Here is a 23072-nt window from a genome sequence, read left to right as displayed (position 1 = left end):
TTTAAACATTAAAACCTAGCCTTATTATTTTTTAAATAGGAAGTACATACAGCGCCTAAATGTTTACTAAAATTAAGAGATGTTAGGTAGTTGTAGGGTTTTATAGGCAAAAATTTAAGTTTTTATACAAATTTAGTGGCAGAAAGCAAAGTTTAAGGTGTTGCCAAGACATTGCACAGATTAACGCACACAATAGATTGCACGGATTAACGCACACAATAGATCGATCGAAGTAGTTCCCCAAAGTTGATCGTGTCCTCGACCCTACCGGACTGGTTTCTTCGTGTTGTCCGCACCTCATGGTGAACGAAGAAGATGACAACCCCCCATGGCGCGCATTCTTGATCGACCTCGACCTTGCCATTAAGGAGTAGCGAGAGAAATCTTCTAGGGCGCGAGGGAAAACCGGCACAAGGGCGCTTATGGCAATTGGGGTGCTTCTCAACGACGAAAATTATTTGTTCATGAACGATCTGGAGTTGTTCTTCTGGGTGCTATTCTAGATATGCATTCACTATGATGGGCCTGGCGAAGCTATTAGAGCAACAGAGTTTAAGTGTTGGAACTACAAGGGTGACAGGAAGTTAGCAGGTTCTAAAAAGAGCGTTATAGATAACAAAAGGGATTTTCTTAAAATTATAGAGATAAACTTTACGCTATATTATTAACTATTAATCCCTTACATTAATAGATTACGGAGAAAGGTGTTTCCGAACGGTGGGAGGTGGGGATCCAAATCCGAAGCTGTACTTTGAGATGAAAGAGATACTTCGGGCAGCACGGGATGAGTTGTGCCCAAGAGCCTTCTCCCTCCGCCCCCATTCGTCCCTCTCTAGGTTGGTAACCCGAACACTCCATTGCTAAGACGTGGTATATCTCTTTTCACCAGATTCTTAAGCAAGACTGACTTGCAGCCGACTACCTATCCTTTATGGCATGCATTGATCGCGTAAACATTCCGCTGTCGCTGCTACCTCTCGGAGACTCGTTACAGCAAGTCGAAGCGATTGGGACGCTGAAAGGGTATGCTTTCATCACAGAACGCCACAGTGTGTCCAACCGTTAGTACACCTAATAGTACAGTACTGCAGTACAGCGATTTTGGTCACGTACGTACGTACAGGGCATCTACTCAGTATACTGTACTATACATGAGGCTGCTGTACTAACCGTTTACAGTAGTTATATAGGATTTTTGGTAGTTTTGGGCGGTTGAAGGCAGGTTGCTGAGGGCCAGGGGGCTCGTGTTCAGAGATTAATGCGGAGAATGCCGTTACCGTAGCTTGGCATCTGACGCACGGTTTCACCTGGCGCACACTTGCTTCGGAAAATTCAAAATTTCAACATAACTCTAACTCCACTAATATAGACCTAATTTTAGCTGCGTTAACAGCGCTAGAATTGCTAAAGCTAGGCAAAAAACCTAATATTACTTAGACAGCAAAAAAGTTTAGTGTTACTTAATTAATGTTATTAAAATAATTTTGTAGGGTCTAGTAAAGTTATGTAAAGTAATATAAAAATTAAAGACTTTTTAATGCGTAGTAAGAGAAGGACCTAGTACAATACATTAATAGGCTTTATAAGCAAGGCCTACCCCCTATAAGACAGATGCTATGCAATTTTGCTACAGAAATAAGCAGAAACCCTGCTAGTGTAAGGCCGAGATGGTGCTTACGTGCGACGGGTATATATACTATTCTGTACGCAATAATTAACTGTTGGTTGATTATTCGCACCTTTTTAGTTGTATTAGCGTAGTGGTACAGAGCTCCGTCCTTACAGCTAGCAGGTTGTAGCCTAACTAGTTCTTTAAGTGTTACAAAGTTAAGCTAGTATCTAAGTAGACAACTAGTATAAATAAAAAAAAAGAAAAAAGCTAACTCTACTTTTAAATATACACTATATTTTAAGCTTTTAAAGTGTAAGATTAAGTAGTATAATATTTAGTCTTAAAATATGTATAACATAGATAAAAAAAGCTTCTTAATTAAAGTCTTTTTAAAAATAAAAAGAATCTTCTCTTAAAGAAAGTATAAAGAAGAAAGGATTAAGTAAATAGTATAGAATAGTAATTATAAATAAATTATGTCACGGTATCCTCCCCAGATCCCAGACATAACTGTATTAGACGCGTACTAGAGTATTATTAGTGCATGTCTAACACAAACATAACACAACACAGACATAAACTTAAGCATAAACTGCCTTAACACTAACTAAACCTAAAATAGGCTTAATTTATACCTAAAGCGCTTAGACTTTTAAGCTAAGTATTTAATTACTAATTTTTTTTTAAACTTTCTTGTTTTTTACATAACATCTTATACTTACTATAATACCTTACATAGTAATTAAACTAGACCTTTATAAAGCTTTATAACCTTACTTATGCATAATTATAACATTATATTATATTAAAACTTTAGCTAAGAATAGCCTCTAAATCTAATCTAATAAGCTTAGTACTTATATAACTCTAAGCTATTAAAGTAAGCTAAGAAGCTTTCTAAAAAGCGCTTACTTTATAAAAAAGCTGCTACATTATAAACTTAAAAGCTTTTTAAAAGAACTTTAAAAAATAGCTTTATGTTATTAAGTAGTCTATTTCTGCCTTAACTTTTATTATAGTAGTAAGAACTAAGAACTTACTAGCCTTAAAGCTTACCTAGAAGTCTAGAGATAGCTTAACTCTTTCTTATCTAATGCTGCCTATAACTTATAACTTTTCTAACTTAGTAATAAAATCTAACTAACTTCTTAATCCCCTACTATTTAATAGAAAATAAAAAGACTTACCTTTTTTTCTACATAAGCTTTAATATAAACTTAAAGAAAACATAGACTAATTTCTCTTTAAACACTTTTAGTTACTATATGCCTACTTTTAACTTAACTGTAATATAACAGCCTTAATTAACTTACTAATAAATAAGAATATTATTAACTTAAATTAATTTATAGTGTTTTTATAAGTAACTTATAAAAACTTAAATAAAAAGTTAACAGCCCTAAGTTACCTAAACACTTTATAATAAAAAAAAAAAAGCTTTACTTTATACTTTGCTAAGTTTTGCTAACTTATATTTAATATAGGCCTAAATAAGATAAGTCTAATTACAGCTTTATATAACTCCTTCTTAACTAAACTATAACGCGCTATAGTAAAAGAACCTCTCTTAAACAACCTTAATGTGTATGTAAACCTAATTGCTACCTATAATAATAATATAAAGTTCCTCCCTATATAAGCCTTAATACACCCCTAAACTAGCGCAGTTGTAAATAAGGACTCTAACATAATAAAAATTAATTTAAATTATACTTTAGTTAGTTCTAAAAAGTGTAAAAATTATAAAAAAAAAGTTAATACTTTAAGTGTAGTAAGCATAGTTATATTTTTTAAAACTGCTTTATTTTTTTTTTAAGTCTACATAAGTAGCGCTACTAGCACTTGTTAAAAATTTTTACTATTTTAATTTTATTTTTATAAAGGCTTTAACTTATTTTTAAGCTTTAATCTTTTTTACTACTTTTAACATAGCTGCAGCTATAGCAGTAAAAGCCTATAAAAAGGCTTATCTTAGGGCTAAGTTGCCTTCTAAGACTAATTTAACACTAAATCTTTACTAACCTATAGGCTAAGTCCCTTACTAATAACTAAAAGTACTAAGTTAATATTTTTATATATTTATAATAAAAAACTATATTAGCCCTAATATAAGCTTTTATTAACTTAAGAGTAAATAGCATAAGTTATATTAATAAAGAACTAGTGTGTAAACTAAATCTTTAATTAACACTACTTACTTAAATAATTTACTTAACTAGATTTAATAAAAAATAACTTAAAAAAAGTTTTATCTTTTATACTATAACTATTATAATTACCTACTAACACTATAAAAAGTAGATTAAACTTTATGTAATAAACATAAGATGTTATAACTTAATTTTAAAATAACTATAGCTATATTAGCATAAAGTTGCTTTTAATTACTAAAAGTAAGTTCTAAACTTTAACTTTTTTTAATGCTAAGATATATACTTATACTTACACCTAAACAACACCTAAATAGCACTTAATATAAAAGGTTTTTAAACCTACTTTTTAATAACTTAGAGAAAAACTACCTAAGTAAGGCTAATAAGCTAGGCCTTTTACTAAAATAGGCTATATAAAATAATTTAACAACTACTTAAACTTAAAAAAAAAAAGCCTTTAAAAAACTTTTACTTACTTAATTTAAACATAAACTAGGACTTAAACAGTAGATAGACATCTGCTATATAAAACTTACTTTATTTATAACTCTAGCTTAATAACTAGATTATAAAATCTATGTAGTTATAATTTCTAATATAAACTAAGCTTTAGCTTCTTAAAAATACACTAACTTAAAAATAATAGTCTTTTAAAACTACTATAACTTGTTATATATCTTTTTTTAAGATAAGTCTAATAAGCTTTTAATACAACATTTATATAATTACTAGATAACTTTTAAGCCTAGTAAATAACCTAGTTATAGGCTACTATATAAAATGTTACTAAATAAATTAAAAGTGCTTTAAAAATACTTTAATAAAAACTTAAAAAAAAAGTTTATTTAAGCTAGCTTTTTACTAGTAGTGTTACCTATACTATTTATAAAGAAACTTAAAAGTAAGCTTTAATTTTATGTTAACTACTAAGAACTAAACACTATTACTATTAAAAACTAATACTTAATTTTTTTTTTATAGAAAACTCTAAGCTAACTAAGTAAAGTAAAGTATTTTATAAAGTTAAATATTATTACTGCCTTTAATAAGCTAAAGATAGTAAAAGGTAATAAGTAGCTAATAGTGTTTTAGACCTAATATAGACTATTTAAGTACCTAGTAATGCCCTTTAGCTTAGCTAACACGCCTAGTACTTTTTAACATTTTATAAATAACTTACTTTAACTTTACTTAAATGTGTTCTGCACTATGTATATTAATAATATTCTAATCTATAGTAATAGCCTTTTAGAGCATAAACAGCATGTACGCTTAGTGCTAAAGGCTATAAAAAAAGCAGGTTTATAACTTAATATAAATAAATGTAAGTTCTACTAATTAAAGGTTACATATTTAGAATATGTAATCTTTATAGATAGCATCTAAATAGACCTTATTAAGGTTTAAACTATGCTAGATTAGCAATACCTAAAGAATATAAAGAATATTTAAGCTTTTATAAAATTTATTAACTTTTACTAATAATTTATTAACAACTTTTTACAGCTAGTAAGCCCTATAATTATACTTACTAAAAAAAAAATTTAATTTAACTTTAACTTAAATTACTAACAGTCTTTTAACTAGCTAAAAAAAGCCTTTACTAAAGCCTTAATACTCTACTACTTTAACTTTAAACTACTAATACTTATAAAAGCTAATGCCTTAGACTACATAGTAGCAGGAGTTCTTTTCTAGACTAAGCTAGATAAGACTATTAAGCCTATTACATACTTCTTAAAAAAAATAAGCCTTATAGAAGGTAATTATAAAATCTATAATAAAAAATTACTTGCTATAGTACACTACTTTAAATAATAGTAACCTAAACTAAAAAGTGCAGCGCATTTAATATAGGTTCTATCTAACTATAAAAACTTATAGTACTTTATAACTATAAAATAACTTAGCTACTAATAAGCTTATTAGTCTAAATATCTGTTTTATTTTAATTTTAAGATTACTTATTATCTTAGTTAAAATAAAAGGAAACTAGATGCTTTTATAAAGTAATTCTAAAATATCTTTACTTAAAAAGAAGCATAAAAGGCTTAACATTAAACTCTGCTTTAACTTAAGCTATTTTTAAACTTTAACTTAAATAAAATAAATTAGATAATTAATTAAATTATTACTAATAAGTATCTAAATAATAAATTTATTTAAGAAACTTTAGACTTACTTTAAAACAGCGCTAGTTAGTTAAAAAAGGTAACACTAGCTAACTATAAAAACTAAAATAGTAAGCTGTATTACTATAACTAACTTATAATTTTTAATTTTAATAAATTAAGAATTAAACTACTTTAAATTATATATAACTTACTTATTAAAGAACACTTAGGCAAAGGAAAGACTCTTAACCTACTATAAAGAGAGTACTACTAGCCCTGCATGTTCTATACTATACGCTAATATGTATTATGTTGCTATACTTACTATAAAGTAAAAGCCTTTTAAAAAAAGTATAATAGCTTACTTAAACTACTCTTAATTCTTAAATAAGCTTAAAAAAATATATTAATTAATTTTATTATAAACCTACTTTTATTTAAAAAGTATATAAATATTATAGTAGTTATTAATTACTTAACTAAGTTTTAACACTTAATACTATATTTCTTTATAACTGCCCCTAATATAGCCTAGTTATTCTACTAATATGTATAAGTTTACTATAGCTTACCTAACATAATTATATTAGACAGAGGTACATAGTTTGTCTTAGCCTTCTAAAATAAACTTTATAAATAGCTCTAAATTATCTTTTATTTATTTATAGCTTTTTACCTAAAGACTAACAGCTAGACTAAGAACATAAACGCTGTAATAAAATAAGTCTTATAAGTGTACATAAACTACTAGTAAAATAACTAGGTAAAATAGTTAGCTATAGTATAGTTTAAAGCTAATAACATAATATCTAAATTAATATAAGTATCTTTATTCTTAGTAAACTATAAATACTACTTTTAAATAAAATTTAAACTACTTTTAAATACCCTCTAACTAACTTATTAATCTATATAAGTAATAAATATAAATAAACTTATTAATAAAATCTAAAATATATTTAAATACATTTATAAAGAGCTTATATAGGCTTAAGCTTTTTAATAAAAGTACATAAACTAATTCTAAACCTCTACCCCTGCGTATGCAGCTAGTAAGAAGGTCTAGCTAGACACTAGAAATATCTAAATAAACTAATAATTAAAGAAACTTAATTAAAAAAACTTTAGCCCTTTTATAATAGCTTATATAGTTTTATTATATGCTTACTAATTAATCTTACCTAACAGCATAAAGATACACCCTGTGTTCTACATATTGCTGCTGCGCTAAGTAGCCTTTAAATCTAACTATCTACCTAAACAGCTAAACCTACTACCTAAACTTATTATTATAAATAATAAACTAAAATATATTATAAAAGATGTTAAATAAATCTAGTTTAATAAAAAAAAACATATCTATAAATACTTTATAAAATAGACTAGATATAATAAACTGTTATAAAAACCTGTAAAAGCTTTATAAAAAAACTCTATAGTAACCTAATTCTACGCTTAATACTTATTTAAACTAAACTTATACTCTAATAAAGATAACCTAATACTAAAACTACTAATGTAAAGAATTTCTTTTTTAATAAAAAGGGGGGTACTGTTACAGTATCCTCTCTAGATCCTAGACATAACTATATTAGACGTGTACTAGAGTATTATTAGTGCATGTCTAACATAAATATAACATAATATAGACATAAACTTAAGCATAAACTACCTTAACACTAACTAAACTTAAAATAAGCTTAATTTATACTTAAAGTGCTTAGACTTTTAAGCTAAGTATTTAATTACTAATTTTTTTCTAAACCTTCTTATTCCTTACACAACGTCTTGTACCTACTATAATACCTTACATAGTAATTAAACTAGACCTCTGTGAAGCTCTATAACCTTACTCGTGCACAATCGTGACAAATTACAACTATTACATGCATATACGCAGATAGAACTGCCTTATCTCTAGGCCTTATCTACTAAATGTAAGGCCGGATGTCCCAGAACGGGCCAGTATGGCCTCACCTGACCTGTTTGGAGGTCGTATGACCTGTGCTTCGTATATAAGCATGAATCCTGACAAGCGAAGCTTGGCAGCGATTCGTCTCTCTTACAATACACTCCTATCTTTCTCTAAAAGCTTGCTCTCAGTGCTATTCGTGCTACTTACCATCCCATCTTTACACTAAGCTGTTACAGGTAACATCTAAGACACTTAGCTATAGAATTTTAACCCTAAAATTTACAAAGCTTTCTTTACTTTATTTTTAAGTAAATAGATAAATAATAACTTAAGCCTTTAATAAGTTAAAACTATCTTTAATTAACAGATAAAAAATAAGGCTTAAAGGTGTTACTAACTACTTATTCTTAACAGCTATAGATCTTATATAACTATAAAGTTTATTTAATTTTATAATAATAATAAAATCTTTTTAGTAGTCTACTCTTCTTACTTAACTTACATGCTTTAGCCTCTAAACATTACTATGTTCTAGCCTCTTTCTCTAGTGTATAGTAAGAAGGTAGTAAAGTTTATAAAAAAATCTTAAGCTTTTTTAGCTATAACTAAAAGAGACTTTTTTGCTATGTTTAATGCTGCGTAGAAGAAGTCTTTTATAAAAAAAAACATACTTTTAGGCTTTAAAAGCTGTAGATTACACCTATTTAATATAGAAGTTATTTTAGCTTAATTTACTAGCACTAGCACTAGCAGTAACAGCAGCAACAATAAAAGACTTTTTTTTAGTAAGAGTTTAAAGTTAGTTTTTATATCTAAAGATTAGAGGAAGATTGCTAAGCTATTATAAGCAGCTATTAACAACATGCATAACTTAGAAGCATGTTAGCTCTCTTAGACGCTTTACTTACTCTTAACTTAGAATATTCTTTTAAAACTAGAGGTTTAAGGCCTAAAAAAGGCTTTAGTAAATAAAAAGAAGTGTTATTAAAAAAGTAAAGCTTTGCAGCTTAAACTACTACTAAACTCTAATAAAAAAGCTATATTTTAGAGCCTAAATAAGGTCTAATAAGCTTATAAATATTAAGCTTAAAAAGAAAAAAAAGTAAAAGTAAAGAAACTTTAAAAGCAAAAAAAAGCAAAGCGTAAAGCTAAACAAAAAAAAAAAAAAGAGTTATAAAAAAAAAAGCATATAAAAGTAACAGCTAAAGAAATTAGACTGTAAAAGGTAGCTTGTAAAAAGTGTTAAAAGAAGGATAACAAACTAGCTAAATAAGCTGCTATATAACTCTAAACTAACATTAAAGCAGCCAAGGAGGCTTTAAAAAGACAGAAATAGCCTATAGTAAGGCATTAGAATGTTAGCATTAAGGATAAATTAATTGTGGAGTTGGTAGAGGCGCCCCAGTTAACAAATCAACGGGGTAGGCAAATTAAGCTTCCTACTAGGTATTTGACTTAGAAAACACAATAGACTTTTTCGCGCAACTAAGTTTACTATTACTCTCAAAAATCTCGCGATTTGACTACTAGTGTAGGCCTTAAAAGCTTTATTTGATGATGAGGTTGTTTGGGGAAAACCGTGCGTCAGGTGAAACCGTGCGTCAGATGCTAAGCTACGGTAGTGCCTGTTTTGTTAGCAATCTTCTAACAAATTCAGCAACTATGCTATCTACCTTATTCTTTTGCCTATTATGATGTCCTAATTCCTATCCTAATTAATGACGCGGTCATCTTAGCGTGTTACCACCTCGCAGGCCCCATCCTCGCGGGCCTCATCCTCACATGCCTCATCCAGCCGTTCTGCCACCCAGATATATCATGCTGCCTGATCCCAACGCTTAGAGAAGGCCCACATGGCCTCACCTAGCCTATCTAGGCTGTCCTCGCGTGAAGCAACTCCCTTAAAGCATATGCAAGATACCTAGGCTAAGGAGCACCTAAATAATGCCTGCTATAATGTTAGAATTGCCTTTAAGATTAACATTACTCTTAATTTCCTATTAATCCTAGTAACTTTATGTAAGTGCAAGCAGTGCTTCTTACAGGCTAAAAAGACTATTATAATAAGAAGAAATTAACTATTAGTGTTAATAATAGAGGCTTCTTAACTGCAGAAGAATTAGTTACATAACATTACTATTAACGTACTTCACAGGCGAGTTGCTTACACACCTAAGTTGCTTACTTTTACTAAGACCCTACTAAACTACCCTTTCTATACTAATGCATTCCCTATAACACTACTTAGACGCGCTAAAAGAATGTTAGATATAGCTTATGCTCTAAGCTTTTAAACAAGACATAAAACTCTTAAAAAAATATGCTATAGCTATATACAAAGTTTTATAAAAAATAATAAATAACTATAGCGCTAGATAACTTTTATAAGCTAATTCTACAGCTAAATTACAAAGGCTAGGTAATAAAAAAAAGTAGGTAATTATTAAGACTATACTTAAGCTATATGCGTAAGAAATTTCCTCTTAGATAGCATTTATAGCTAATATAGCTAATTCTTTACGCGCTAAGTATAATCTAGGCTATATTTACATAAACTAGCCTAGTATATTTATAAAGTGTTATTTAAAGCTTAAAGTAAAGTTTTAAGCGTAAGTATAGTTAAAAGATATTTAGCTAATTATAAACTTTATTTTACTAAAGTTGTACATGTTATTATTTTAAATGCTATACTTAGCTTTAATATTCTTTATAAGGCTAAACTTACTCTAAATTACCTTAGGACTTTTATAAAAGGCTCTCTTATAGTTATACTTACGCTTAAATGTTACTTTAAGCTTTAAATAACACTTTATAAACATACTAGGCTAGTTTATATAAACATAGCCTAGATTATGCTTAGCGCGCAAAGAATTAGCTATATTAGCTATAAATGCTATTTAAAAGGAAATTCCTTATATATATAGCTTAAGTATAGTTTTAATAATTACTTACTTCTTTTTATTACCTAGCCTTTATAATTTAGCTGTAGAATTAGCTTATAAAAGTTATTTAATGCTATAGTTATTTATTATTTTTTATAAGACTTTACACATAGCTATAGCACATTTCTTTAAGAGTTTTATGTTTTATTTAAAAGCTTAGAGTGTAAGCTATATCTAACATTCTTTTAGCATATCTAAGTAGTGTTGTGGGGAATGCATTAGTGTAAAAAGAGTAGTTTAGTAGGGTCTTAGCAAAAGTAAGTAACTTAGGTGTGTGAGCAACTTGCCTGTGAAGTATGTTACTAGTAAGATTAATAACTGTAGATCTTATAAGGGGTATTACAACTTCCTAATTAGGTATAGTCTTTAGCTTTAGCGCAATTACTTTATAATACTTTAGTTACTGTATCTGAACTGTACACCGACGTCATCTCCTCCGTACAGTTAGTTAGTAACAGCTGACTCTTCCGTAACTGTACTATACAACCTCCAAAAGGCTCTGTAACTAACGGTTGGACACACTGGAACGCCAAAGGGTTCTGCAATAGTCAAAAGAAGAGAAATTCTTTGATATCCACCGACTCGTCCACTTGGCCTCGATGTGGTGGCTTCAAAAACATGGCAAGTGGACGACTTGGACGAGGAAGGCAGCTGTACGACTTGAGGAGCTTGTCCCCTGTGGCGGACTCGAGAGGAAAGAAGTATGGACGGCGTACCTCCCTCACGCAATCCACATGGCCGGATTGGATGACACTCTGGATGAGACCACGAAGGATTCGCTCCTAGTTCGAGTTGGGCGATGCCAGGCAAGTCTAGGACAATACTCAATGGCAGAGACGACACACCGACAAGTTCTTGCATCTCGGAATAAGAGCTTGGGGCAAGAGCATAGGGATACACTTACAAGTATGGATGAGGTAGGAGTTGCATTACACCAGCAAGGCCATTACATGGAAGCGGAAGCGATGCACAGGCAGACGCTGGCGACTAGTGAGAAGGTGCTTGGTGTTGAGCATCCTTCCACGCTGTGGACCATGAACAACTTGGCGCTAGTGCTGGACAGCCAAGGCAAGTACGAGGAGGCCGAATCGATGCACAGGCAGACGCTGGCGACTAGTGAGAAGGTGCTTGGTGTTGAGCATCCTTCCACGCTGGGGACCATGAACAACTTGGCTGTAGTGCTGGACAGCCAAGGCAAGTACGAGGAGGCCGAATCGATGCACAGGCAGACGCTGGCGAGGCATGAGAAGGTGCTTGGTGTTGAGCATCCTTCCACGCTGACGACCGTGTACTGCCTCGCTCGTCTTCTTGCAAATCGGCATCGTTACGATGAATCTACTGTGCTTTATGAAAGAGCATCCATTGGGTACATTGCCACTCTTGGGAAGGATCATCCAACTACCCGCGCATGTCACCAACACTATTCGCAGATGCTTTCGTCTCAAGAGCGGGACCCGACTGACGTTCCCCAAGAGATTCCACCCAGTGACGTAAGCAGACAAACTGGGAAGAAATCAAGTCTATTCCGTCGGCTCGCGAAGATGAGTCTTAGACATTTGAAGGACTAGCATATATATAATGACGGGACTAATGTGCAATATCAGACAGAATGCTACACAAATGCATCCAGCTACGGAAAAAAAAGGACTTGTCACGCTGGGTACAAATGGGTGATACTCAAGGCGAGCTCCTGACAAGATGGGGGCCTAACGTGTATCGCAATTAGAGGCCAGCATCAGCGTCGATAAATTACACCCAAGCCGCTTCCGGACGTAGGCGACGGTTCCCCAGTAAATCTAAGCATCGGTCAAATCAGCTGGTAGATTTCAGGCCAGCGTGGAAACACAACTGCCTCTCGGGCTCTGTCGCCGCGCTCGGGATTGGATCACTATGCAATGAGCTGCAACTTGACGGATTTTCGGTAGGATGCATGAACTTTTGGTGCACCTACAGACGTCTAAAGTAACGTGCTCGTGGTTGGCTCACGACGGACTGTGGTATTGCACAGTAAGCAGAAGCCATACCTAAGAGATATTAGATCTGAATGAAGCTTATGATTTAATATCTTTATTCTGAGAATGTCTATGCCTCTAGCTTATTGTTGGCTTTGCTGTGTTGGAAAGTATTAGTAGTGTCCCAGCACGGCGGGTGTCCCGGCACGCAGGGATGGACGTTAGATGATATCTATTAATCCTATAATAATACATGATGAGGATTTAAAGGTAGTCCAGGGGAAGGTTTTGTTAGACCCTAAATAGCTTAGATAAAGGCTTGCTAAACATATCCTAGCTTGTTAATTACAGCACAAGATTCTCACTAGCACCTTAGCTGCTACGTAACGCTTTAATTAGACAGTAGGGAAAGTTTGCCGCGCTAATAAGTCACCAACAGAGAATCCGAACAACATAGTGGAGAGACTAAACTAAACCCCTAGCTGCGAGCAAGAGGTGAAAATTGCGTTTAGGGGCAGCAAGGTATGCACCGCCACAGAAGCAGTTAGTCTTATAAACGTGTCAACCTTGCTGCCTGCGCAAAACCTGCATCTACAAACATCAGCAATGCCTCCAGACAAAAAAATTGAGCATGAGAACATTGCAAGAATTGCGCACAGGTCTGTTGTTGATAACTAAGCGGCACGGGGGCCTGTTCCGAAGCGGTGGATGCATTGCTTAATTAAGATAATTTGCGTCTTATCACTCTATGCACACGCTCGCAAGACCTATTAGATTCGAATAGCTTCTAACAACTTAGCGGCGAGGGTGGCAGAGACACTGCTTGGTTCGTCATATCCTGTCTGGTGTCTGTCGCTGCATGGTTCTGACACTTTTGACGGTCCTATCATAGTGTGTCTTTTAAATACTCGAGATGGCGGCAACCCTAGCCCGGTCGAGTTGGCTAGCCGGTCAGTGTGTAAGTGTCCTCAGACTGTGCAGGAAGCTGGTACTTCTTTCGTTAGTCCACGTGTCACATCGCCACCGCTAGCAGGGAGGGATGGACGACCCGCGCCGGCTTCACCCTTGTGAGATGGCGATTCTGTAGGTGTTCCCAGGGAGTTGACTGGAAGCTTAGCCAAGGGTGAGTTGGATTGCAAGGCTACGGGCAATAGGTTAGGCCGCTTGCTAAGATTTCGCACAGCCACAGGCCTAACAGCCACTATAAAATTACGCCGTGAGGATTGATTGTGTGAGGCAGAGTTGTTCAGCACTAGCCAGGATTAGCAATTGCTTTGATTGGAGGTACCATCTGGGGTGGCGACCTTGCATGAACTTGTGCGCGATAGTAGACACAAAGCTCATGATGACTTCTGTCGCACACAATTATCCGCCTATATATATTCTTCTGCTGTGCTGGCTGGAAGGTTGACCTTTTGGCGACGCAACAACTTCCTATTATTAGAATAAGGCTCTAAGGCTTAGACAAGGCCCTCAGAGGTGTATTGTAAGTAGTAAAAGCTTAATGGTGGTGCTCTAAGCAAATCACGCAAGAAGGCGATAATACGAATGTAATTTATAGGCTAGAAAAGGTTTAATGTTTCCATGTAGCCACAGCACACTATTTATATATAATTTTAGTAAAACTTGACGTGTGCGCAGAGTTGCAATCGCTTGAAGTTAAAGTACCCCTTATATTTTCCGGCACAGTGGGTTTTCTGCCACCCATGAAGGGACGTTAGGAAGGTAGGGGCCTTTCCAAGGTCGGAAGCCTCTACCGAAACACTACACCCGAGGACAGCGAACCTCTACATTATCAACCTATTTTCCCCACTCACTCACTAACTAGGCACAAGCACTAAACCCTTACCAATGCACTCTCACCTCCCTTTTCTCAAAACATATATGTACTTCCCAGGATAGTCCGCAGGACCACGAATCTCCAGTCCCGCAGTTCTGAAATGGTAGCTCCACCCCCCCTCCGGCTCTTTCCTTGCCTAGCGCCTTTCAGCCTCGGGCTAGATCGAGCCAGGAAGACTCCCTCACCTAACGAAATACTCCCTTGCAAAAGTCTCGCGTCCTCGGCTCGGGATAGACGTAGATTGATCTCGCGCATGGACCCCGAAAGAGGGGATCGGTCCCAGCGAACTATGGAGGTGGTAGTTTGCGGGTCCGTGGGTTGTTCTTTGCTTGCGCTTGTAGGAGGGGAGAGGAGGGAGAGATGGTGGTTTTATAGTTAGGGTGCCTGCCTAGGGCACGGTCCACCGGGGAGAATGGTGGGCCGAGCCGAGATGAGGATGGGATGGGATGACAAAGGAAGAAGTTTGAAAGAGAGGGAAGAGAGAAAGGGATGGAATTTATTCATCCCTACCAAAAGTGTTTTCCCATACGTAGATGCTAACGATGCCAGAGTTGAGTAGTTTACAAGGACTTACAAGATGTTCCTCTCAGAAGACGAAAGAGGACTAAATGCTCAAGGTTGCGCCGCCATCTCCTCCGGCAATTGCTGAGCTAGCCCTTCCATCTTTTCTGTCATACCTAGATCGCGGACATCCCAACCGTTTTTGACATCCACCCAATCTTTCTTCTCGCCAAGAATGGCTACACTACTTTCCGCAGCGCGCTGAACGAGGTGCCGGTCTGCGACCCTCTGGACATCTTCTGCAGTGACATCCAACAGACGCTCCCGCCTCGTTTGCAGCATATCGTCGGTGATGCCGGAGAGAAACAGCCTCATGCCTTCCTGGTTGAGGCTCTGTGGAGCATCGTAGCCTTGAAAGACACTGAGTTTGGCTTCTTCTAGATCCTGCGCCGTCCAGATGCGGTCTCGTGCCCATTGCCCCGCTTTACTCATTATCTTCATGGTGTTCTGAGGATTGGGATCGCGGTAGCTGTACATTCCAAACAGACCACCCAAAGAGCGGGAGTAGGCACCACCGCCGTAAGCGCCGCCTTTTTCGCGGATCTCGTGATGCAGGTGTTTGTGCGTGAGGAGCTGGGCGAGGATCTCAAGTGGGGCTCCAGATGCATCAACGTAGGGGACTGTAGGAACAGCTTTAGCGGAGTAATACACTTGGTAGGGCAGAGGGAAGAACGATTTTGAGTTCCGAGGATACTTTGTTTCCGGCGAGGTGGATGAAGGGTTCGTAGTGCTCGTAGGCAGACTACCGAGGAAGCGACTCAACGCTTCTTGATTCGAGGTTGAGCTTTCATGACCACAATTCAAGGCCACGCGGAGGTTCTTACTGTTCGCAATAGCGAAAGACTGAATAGCTTTCAACTTTTGGATGACGTCGGCAAGCGATTCCGAAGGAGTGCGAGAAGCCAAGCCCGTCATGAGCTTGACCTGGGTCAGACCGGAAGTCTGTTCGCTCAATCGGCCAACAGGAGTTAGGCCAGCTTCTGCAAATGTCCTTGCAAAAACATGACCGGATTCGGCGATCGAGTTGATGGCGCCACTTGCGGAACTCTGAAGCAGCTCTCGAATCTTCTTCTCCGCCTCTGGCCCATCGAAATCTGTCTCCGTGATGATCGTACGGAGCAACTCATACATGTCAGGAACGTTGCGGTCAAGCGCGAATCCCGAAAAAGAGAGGCCTTCCCTGAACGCGCTGAGTGAATGAGGAGAGGGCGACGAATGATAGCCCACCGAGATCCCGCCAGTCTTGAGTTTAATGAGTTCTTCTAACTGTTCCATTGTCTTAGTCCGAGTCCCGAGTCGCTGGATGGCACTTGTAAATAGAGGGATCATCTCTCTAAGTTCGTCAGGCAAGTTGTGGAGGTTGTGAACAGCACGGAAGTAGGTCAATCCATTCGTGTGGGCTTCCCGCCACTGAACATTTACGTCCCCAATGTTGCTGTGTCGAAGTGGCTTCCTTTCCTTTTCCCGCGGGATATCCCTGACATGGACGGTTGGGAGACAGCTAAGATCTTGATTTCGAGCCTTCTCTTGAACTTCTAGAAGCTCTAACTCCCGCTTTTCGAGGTACGCTTGGGCTTCATTTTCACTCGGGAAATGTCTTGTGGCCTGTAGGATCTTCTCGGCTAACCTCTTGTTCTCCTCGTCTGCCAGCTCTTGACTGTATGTCTCGGACGGCTGCATGGTGAAAGTCAAGGTCCTGTCGTTCAGAAGATATTTATCCAGAAGACTTTCTAGATAGTCGCCCTTTGCGTATCTGCTCTGAAATGCGTTCACGGTGTCTTGCCAAGCCAGCGCGTCCATTGGATCGACACCATTGAACCAGCCCGGCTTCAGTCTCTGCATGATGCTCATCCCGAAATTTGCTGTCTTATGCTTCAAAGAGAGCTCCAGTTGGTGAAGAATGCCGCTGACTTTGATTTTGTCGAATCCACTCTCTCTGGCCTCAAGAAGAGTCTTTACAATTGCCTCTCGAACCTTCGGCACATCCTCTTTCGTAACAGCATTCAGACCCACCGAGAACACACCTACCTTTCCTGCACTGTCGTATCCTGTGTTCGGGCTGAAATCTGCACCTAGTCCAGATTCAATGAGGTTGCGGTAAAGAGGTGATCCATACCCGTCCAGAAGAAGGTTACTCAGAATTCCGAGCGAGAAGTTCTCCACAACGTCTGATGTATCTCCCATCAGCCAAGTCACCGAAGTCTTGTATTGCCGATCTGGAGGGACTAGAGGGTCTAGTGGGCCTAAGTCTGTCACCTCTTTGGGGCCATCTAGTGTGATTGGCATTTTGATATCGTGGTCGACAGAAATTCTGTCAAAGCAGCTCAACCGGGCATCGATCTCCTTTAAGTGCTCCACTAACGGCATGTCCCCATACGTCAACAGCTTTGCATTACTTGGATGATAGTGATCCCCATGAAACTTCCGAAGCTGCTCCCAAGTGAGGTCCGTAATCTTCTGCGGATCACCTCCCGAGTTGTTGATAGCTGGAAAAAGGTGGTCCTGGAATCTGATGTAAAACAGATAGCTAGCGTCTGACATCTGCCCCTTCATTTCATTGTAGACTACACCCTTGAAGACAAGACGGCCCGCATTCTCCGCCTCCGCACCGTGTGCTGCAAGCGGATTCTCCGGGCCTATGCGCCATCCTTCCTGGGTGAAATCGCTTTCGTTTAGAAGTGGATGCAGGGTAGCATCGAGATATACAGACATGAGATTTCGGAAATCCTGGGCGTTGGTCGTGGCGAACGGGTAGGTAGTGTGATCTGCGGAGGTGAATGCATTCATGAAGTTGGAGAGGGATCGAGGAAGCATTTTGAAGAATGGATCCCGGACGGGATATCTACACCTGGATGAGCATATTGACTGCGTCTTCTAGAGTAAAACACATACTTTTCGCTGCCACATAACGTTGTATGTTCCAGGATGTGCGGGACTCCGGTATCATCTGGTGGATTGGTTTTAAATCCAATGGAGAAGACATTGTTTGAATCGTCTCGGGCGATATGTAGGTAGTCAGCTCCCGTTTTGTCATGCTGAAGCTGAAGAGCTGTCAATTCAAGCTCCGGGACCTCTTTCACGCGCTTGAGTGTGAAGCCATGGAGCTGCTCTCCAACCTTGGGAAAGCTTGACAGCTCTGTAGCCACAGCATATCCTCGGCGATAAGCTTGAGACGATAGTAAAGGGATGAAGTTCCGAGGTCTCCGAAGCTGCCACTGAGCAGAGCGCAGCATGGTTGAGGCGTACAAGAGAGCGGCTGCCGGCACTGCCCACAACTAAGAAGGCAAGCCAAAAAAAATCTATGGCCTACAAGCTCATTGGACAGGGGGTAATATATATACCAGCACGGTTTAGTCCTGCGATGACTAAGTACGAAAAGCCTGCGGGCTGCAGTGCCGAAAAGCCAGGTCCAAAAGCAGGCGAATTGCTGCCTTCTGTGGTGTTTCACGCGCCAGTGGCCGCATTGGAGACGGTGTTGCTCGCGTGCCTTCAATTCTGGAGCTACGGTGCGGCGTTGACATGTACCAGTGAGCCTGTTGTGCCGTCCCCAACCAGATGCCTAGCGAAGAATACTGACGAAACCTCCAACTTCTGCCAGGTCCCCTCCTTAACCCAACACACCACTATTAGCCACGGACACTCCCCGCGAGACTCTACTCGAACAGCCATATCCACACGTCGCCCCGATTTTTAATCAAACACATATCTCCGTCAGAGGCCGCCGCTTGCAGTGTCCTCCTGCTCTGGAGAGTTGCCCGTTTTCCGACCTCCCGAGCGAACACCTCCGAGGCGTCAGACGAGCCCCTCAGCCCGCGAGCATCTCGCCCCGATCGCGTCTGCGCATGCTGCATATGTAAAAGCTAGCGTGCATTGGTCGAGCGCCGCGGTGAAACGGTCAAGGACGTCTCCCCAGACGTCACCCGGGTGCTCAAGCGTCTGAAGCGCCCGTTCCCGACGAGCGACTTCATGGCAACTGTTGCACAGCAACACCACGTACCGACCCTTCCATCCCGCTCCAACTCCGGCCGTGGCATGGAAGCGAGCCGCAGTGCATCCACGTCCACGTCCGCATCCATGGCTCCGGCGCAACATGCCCCCGCGCCTGCGAAGAAGGCCAAGGGCAAGAAGTCCACAGATCCTTCAGAGCAGGCGAAACAGATTCAGGCCAAGATTGCGCAGTTGGAACTGGACGCAGCTGGAGATCAGGAACAGGAACGCGAGATCGGTGGGTCAGCCCCTGCCATACAACTTTGGCACAGTGGAGCGCGGGCGTTATAAATACGAACATCAGTTCTCCCCGTTTGGCTTAGAGTTTCATATGGCTAACACCAGCATTTCATAATAGAGCGCGAAGTGAAGAAAGCCAATCGAGACTTGTCGTCCCTTCTTTCCAACATGGAGACTCCCATGTCGCGCCTCGAGGTTGTCCAAAAGAAATACACCGAGCTTCTTCAGGACATGAAGCGCACCGAGCGCGAACACCAGAAGGCGAAGAAACGGGGAGACCAACTCCAGAAAGAGAAAGACTCCCAGAGGACCGAGCTGAATAGGGTCACAGCGATGAAGGACAAACTTGAGAAGATATCTAGGGACTTCACCAAGGAGAACAAGAGGTTGAAGGTTCGCCCATTCTGCCTTGACAGCACAACAGAATTAGGATTGATGTGTCTTAGGATGAACTTCATAAACTCGAGACTACCGAATCAAGGGCCCGAGAAGAACTCCATGATCGTCTGGAGAAGATGGTCGCTGATGTGGAAGACTGCATCGACGCGCAGAATCAGCCCGAACAGCAGCCCCCCATTGATATGGAGCTAGACGAGCTGTGCGCCTTCCCTTTTTCTGTGAACGGACTTCCGCTGAGATAGTCATAGGTTCCGGCAAAAGTTCAAGTCCTTTATCGAACAATATGAGCTGCGCGAACTGCAATTCCACTCTCTCCTCCGGACCAAGGAACTCGAAATACAGTATCAAATGGCCCGGCTAGAGCAACAGCGCAAACAACAGGAGGCGGAATCTTCCAAGTCGCATCAATTGACGAGACAAGTCTCAACCTTCTCCCAGACCGAAACAGAGCTGCGTACGCAATTGAACATCTACGTTGAGAAGTTCAAACAGGTATGGCGCTTATTCTTAGCACTTTCTCAACTAACGGTGTGTTGGTTACAACTGACCAGATGCAGGTGGAAGAGACACTCAATAATTCTAACGACCTGTTTCTGACCTTCCGCAAGGAGATGGAGGAGATGTCGAAGAAGACTAAGCGCCTTGAAAAGGAGAATCAAAACCTCACCCGGAATAAGGAAGTCACGAACCGAAACATTGGTGAAATGGTCGAGGAACGCACGAGAATGCAAGACTTGATTGCCCGAAAAGACAAGGAATTGGAAGATCAACGTAAGAAGATTGCGAGGCTGGAGACACTTTGTCGTGGGATGCAGGCTCAGGGTCGTGGTCAGGTACCAATGAACGATCTAGAGGAGGATGAAGAGGTTACTGAAAGCGAATACGACTACGAGGACGAAGATGAAGAAGGTAGTGGGGACTACGATGACGATACCGAGGAGGATGCGATGGAGCCTGTCCTAGAACGCCGTCCGTTTGGCCCCGTTCCGCCACCACCCCCTCCACCTCAGAGTCTTGCGAATGGGAAAGTGAATGGGCATGGTCACCGACAAGTCAATGGTCAGCTCAATGGAGTCAAACGCTAATGGGCATGTTGCATCCTAGGTCCGACCCTATCACCTCTCCTGACGGGTCCATGTTGTTCTCCACCTCTACAGTGTCAGCCGACATCTCGTCGGCCCCCACTTCCACCTCTCGCATTCGTTGTGGTGAAGTGTGTAGCAGCAGTGGTACGTGATCGGCATGTTGAAGACCTGGAGAGATTGAGGGATGGGGACTATGTAGGTGTGGCTCATGGCTCTACTTCTGGGGTGAATAAGCTTGCTACGGGGTACAGCCCAGCTAGCAGAACCACTCCATTCAAGTCCATGTATATTACTTCTTGCATCACAACAGCTTGTGGTTCTTCATCCCTCTGGGTCTGTTTGAGAGCGTGAGTCATGTGACAGCAGCCTGCCGAGCGAGTCAGCCCTGAAATCGACCGACGAACCGAGGCCCCGCAACTGGCACCCTTGTTTCTTGTCTCCAACCGACAATCACTATTTATGTACACAGATTCGCCATGAGCTCCCCTCATCCAAGCACCTTTAGGCCTGGGCGTCGTTATAGCAGTTTTGTGCGCGCTCGTTTGCTCTCACCAATTCCCAATCCTGCCCTTGCATGAATTGAATCGATTGCCAACATGTCGACACCCATCCTGCAGACGCCACTTTCGAAGCTCCTAGGGATCCAATACCCTATCATCCTCGCCGGGATGGCGCGAACCTCCGGCGGGCCTCTTGCAGCCGCTGTATCCAACGCCGGCGGCCTCGGTGTCATTGGCGGGCTAGGTTACACACCCCAGCAGCTGCAAGCTATCATCGACGAGCTGAAATCCAACCTTTCCGACAAATCGCTTCCCTTCGGCGTCGACCTCGCACTCCCACAAGTCGGCGGCTCGGCGCGCAAGACGAATCACGACTACACACACGGTCAATTGGATGAGCTGATTGAGGTCACGATTAAGAATGGGGCGAGGTTGTTTGTCAGTGCGGTGGGTGTGCCGCCCGCGAGGACCATTAAGAGATTACATGAAGCCGGGATATTGGTTATGAATATGGTAGGGGCGCCGAAGCATGCGGTTAAGGCGTTAGACGCGGGTGTCGATATTTTGTGTGCACAGGGTGGTGAAGGTGGTGGACACACCGGAGATATTGCGAATAGCATTCTCATCCCCGCGGTGGTGGATGTAGCGAGGAAGTACAAGAGTCCGTTGACGGGGCAGCCAGCCATGGTGGTCGCGGCGGGTGGTATTTACAATGGAAGAAGTCTGGCGAGTAGCTTGATGCAGGGCGCGCAGGGGGTTTGGGTTGGGACGAGATTTGTTGCGAGCGTTGAGGCTGGGTGCTCGCAAATGCACAAGGAGAATGTCGTCTCGGCGTCGTTCACGGATACTCTTCGCACGCTGGTGGTTAGTGGACGGCCGCTGCGGGTGAAGATGAACGACTACATCAGGGACTGGGAATCGCGGCCGGATGACATTAAGAAGCTAACGGATAGCGGAATTGTACCGCTGGCGAAGGACATGGATGATGGGAAGGATGTCGACATTCCGTTCCTAATGGGCCAGGTGTCGGGCGCCATTCAGTCTATCCAGCCGGCGAAGGAGATTGTTGAGGAAATGGTGCAAGAGGCCATCGAGATGCTGAAGCTGGGTCAGACGTACATTGCTGGGCAGAGCAGCAAGCTGTAGTCGAAGTAAGATTATTTTTGAGTGGACATTGTTTCCGTCTGCACTTTTCTCGGATGTACTGACGAGTAGGGAGAAATGCTTGCGGAGGCGTAAACCTTCCGAGGGATAGAGTGAAACCTACTAGCCTCATTCGTAGTCTGTGAGCACTGTGCGACGCGATGGCGAGCTGTTCTTGGGGAAATGTATGACAGAAGTTCAAATGTCTTAGGTACGAGGCGTGGAATGGCGTCGACGCCAATATTGCAGGAAATTAGAATTCCATTATCTGCTGTCGTGCTGGGCTGGCCATGGTTCGCAGGGCTCAGCGACCGAGGACGTGGGTGATCAGCGCCGGGGTTGTCGACGCCTTGAGCCAACCAGCACAGCAAGCAAAGAGTCTCAGGAGAGCAGGCGACGACTAGGCTTTGCAGCTTTTGGACATTCACACCCCGCTGTATTCCTCTGCACACACGCCCTGCCCTGCGCTCCCCTCCGCTGGCTATCCTTTTTTTTATTATTCCTCGCTTGCTGGGTATTTCTCCAGCGCTCTGGGCCTTGGCTTGTGCGGCTCCAACGGTTTGTCACCTACCCGTCGCGCCAATTAGCATATCCTTCTCATGACGGCTTTGTGGACAACTTCACGGAGC

At 40.4% G+C, this 23072-nt stretch overlaps 5 protein-coding genes across 5 annotated transcripts; 4 read left to right on the top strand and 1 right to left on the bottom strand.

Moving 5' to 3' along the window:
• Positions 1–11644: 11644 nt before the first annotated feature.
• Positions 11645–12037, top strand: BDR25DRAFT_164167 (uncharacterized protein; the record flags this gene model as incomplete). Its single annotated transcript, XM_033684075.1, has 1 exon — positions 11645–12037. A coding segment is annotated over one exon (393 nt), but the record flags the coding sequence as incomplete, so codon positions are not given.
• A 2303-nt stretch (positions 12038–14340) lies between these two features.
• BDR25DRAFT_301358 (uncharacterized protein) lies at positions 14341–14913 on the top strand (the record flags this gene model as incomplete). The annotated part of the gene is made up of 1 exon (XM_033689553.1): positions 14341–14913. A coding segment is annotated over exon 1 (275 nt), but the record flags the coding sequence as incomplete, so codon positions are not given.
• A 58-nt stretch (positions 14914–14971) lies between these two features.
• BDR25DRAFT_301357 (uncharacterized protein) lies at positions 14972–18342 on the bottom strand. The gene is made up of 2 exons (XM_033689552.1): positions 17982–18342; positions 14972–17931 (listed from the first exon to the last, which is right to left on the bottom strand). Exons 1-2 carry the CDS (start codon positions 18320–18322, stop codon positions 15141–15143), a joined length of 3132 nt encoding a protein of 1043 aa, XP_033551536.1. The 5' UTR covers positions 18323–18342; the 3' UTR covers positions 14972–15140.
• A 565-nt stretch (positions 18343–18907) lies between these two features.
• BDR25DRAFT_111326 (uncharacterized protein) lies at positions 18908–21181 on the top strand. The gene is made up of 5 exons (XM_033683574.1): positions 18908–19314; positions 19435–19709; positions 19763–19914; positions 19964–20207; positions 20267–21181. The coding sequence occupies exons 1-5, from the start codon at positions 19056–19058 to the stop codon at positions 20798–20800; spliced, it is 1464 nt and encodes a 487-aa protein (XP_033551535.1). The 5' UTR covers positions 18908–19055; the 3' UTR covers positions 20801–21181.
• Positions 21182–21204: 23 nt separating this feature from the next.
• BDR25DRAFT_280158 (2-nitropropane dioxygenase) lies at positions 21205–22446 on the top strand (the record flags this gene model as incomplete). The annotated part of the gene is made up of 1 exon (XM_033687794.1): positions 21205–22446. Exon 1 carries the CDS (start codon positions 21397–21399, stop codon positions 22444–22446), a length of 1050 nt encoding a protein of 349 aa, XP_033551534.1. The 5' UTR covers positions 21205–21396.
• Between the last annotated feature and the right edge of the window lie 626 nt (positions 22447–23072).

The sequence above is a fragment of the Lindgomyces ingoldianus genome (assembly GCF_010093535.1).
Source record: "Lindgomyces ingoldianus strain ATCC 200398 unplaced genomic scaffold BDR25scaffold_6, whole genome shotgun sequence".
In the NCBI taxonomy this organism is placed as follows: Eukaryota; Fungi; Ascomycota; class Dothideomycetes; order Pleosporales; family Lindgomycetaceae; genus Lindgomyces; species Lindgomyces ingoldianus.
Note: the sequence above shows the minus strand (reverse complement) of the source record. Positions and strands in the feature narration are given on the sequence as shown.